Source organism: Zerene cesonia, chromosome 8 (assembly GCF_012273895.1).
Source record: "Zerene cesonia ecotype Mississippi chromosome 8, Zerene_cesonia_1.1, whole genome shotgun sequence".
NCBI classification, from domain to species: domain Eukaryota; kingdom Metazoa; phylum Arthropoda; class Insecta; order Lepidoptera; family Pieridae; genus Zerene; species Zerene cesonia.
The window spans coordinates 8,400,774-8,401,953 of NC_052109.1; the positions used below are offsets into that span (position 1 = coordinate 8,400,774).

The following is a 1,180-nucleotide window of genomic DNA, read 5'->3' on the forward strand; positions in this document are numbered from 1 at the left end:
TGATCTAAATGAAGATCATGCTGTACAAGGAGTTGAAGGCCGACCTGTTGAAGATAAATATGTGAGAATTGTGCCAGGACCACCATTTGTGTTGGGAGCCCTACTGGTGATCTGCGCCCTGCTTGTTGCTGCATTTTTGCCAGAAGACAATGTGGTGAATGCCCGGCGGCCCTCTCCCGACCTACGATTCGAAATTGAGCACGGCCGCCGCGTTGCCGGCCCCCTGTCGCCGTTGATGGCTCCGGAGTCTGCGGCTCTCTAGCTAGCGGCCAAAACTGGCCGAGCGGCCAGTGTGTGAATTCCAAAGCTGTTAGGCAGCGTGGCAGTGAAGGCATTTAGAAGGTACCAAAGCAAACTCAGTGAAATGCGAGTCTGTTCTATAAACTGACTACATTCCTATCTATCATCTGATTAAGTTCCGCTTCGTTACTGTTAATGTTTTTTAAAACTTTTTACCTGTTTTTGTAATTTTCGCTGGCTCTTGAGGGCATGTACATATTATATAAAATAAATATTTTAAAATCATCATTGTACAAGTCCTCTGTTTCTAATATTTGACATCACACAATACTGGACATTTCATATACTAAATGATAAGATTTAGCTGTTTACATCAGTATTAGTAGGTATGGATTGGATTTGGTGTGTACAAAGTGTTTAGGGAATTCTTATGTAGTTATTTTAGAAGGTCATTTTAATTAAAAACCAAATTTCTTCAGAACAAAATTATAAATATTTTATTAATTGGGTTTATTCCATATTTCATGTGAGTCATTCTTATCAAGGAATGAATAAACAAGAAATCATTATATGGCATACTTTAGATAATAGTAATTATAATAAATAAATTGTAAACAAGGTACCCACAGTGAATCCATTTTAGAAAAACAGATTATTAATACATAAATTTCATTTAACATGATATATTATGGCCTGCTATGTGATAAAAAAATATGCAGCGCCAAAAAAATGTATGATTATTACTCTAATGCTGGTAAACTTAAACTTATGATTTTAAAAGAATAATCCATATAATTATTATTTTTTTAACCAGCAAAACACTATAAACTTATATAACTTTTTTAGTATAATTGTCATATAAAAGTATTCCAAAATAAGTCTTAAGTTAGCCACATTTGAGGAACTTGAATTTAACATCTCAAATGTCAATTAACATGCA

The 1,180-nt window shown here is 34.6% G+C and overlaps 1 protein-coding gene across 2 annotated transcripts in view; it reads left to right on the top strand.

The window, feature by feature from the left end:
• LOC119828773 (hippocampus abundant transcript 1 protein) overlaps positions 1–931 on the top strand; it is a 3,316-nt gene extending 2,385 nt beyond the window's left edge. The window contains exon 2 of one of the 2 annotated variants that reach the window (XM_038351023.1): positions 3–931. In XM_038351023.1, coding sequence (XP_038206951.1) covers positions 3–262 — 260 coding nt within the window. In that variant the 3' untranslated portion in view covers positions 263–931. The remainder of the gene's footprint in view (positions 1–2) is intronic. The other variant, XM_038351022.1, reaches the window with a different exon arrangement.
• Positions 932–1,180: the final 249 nt, after the last annotated feature.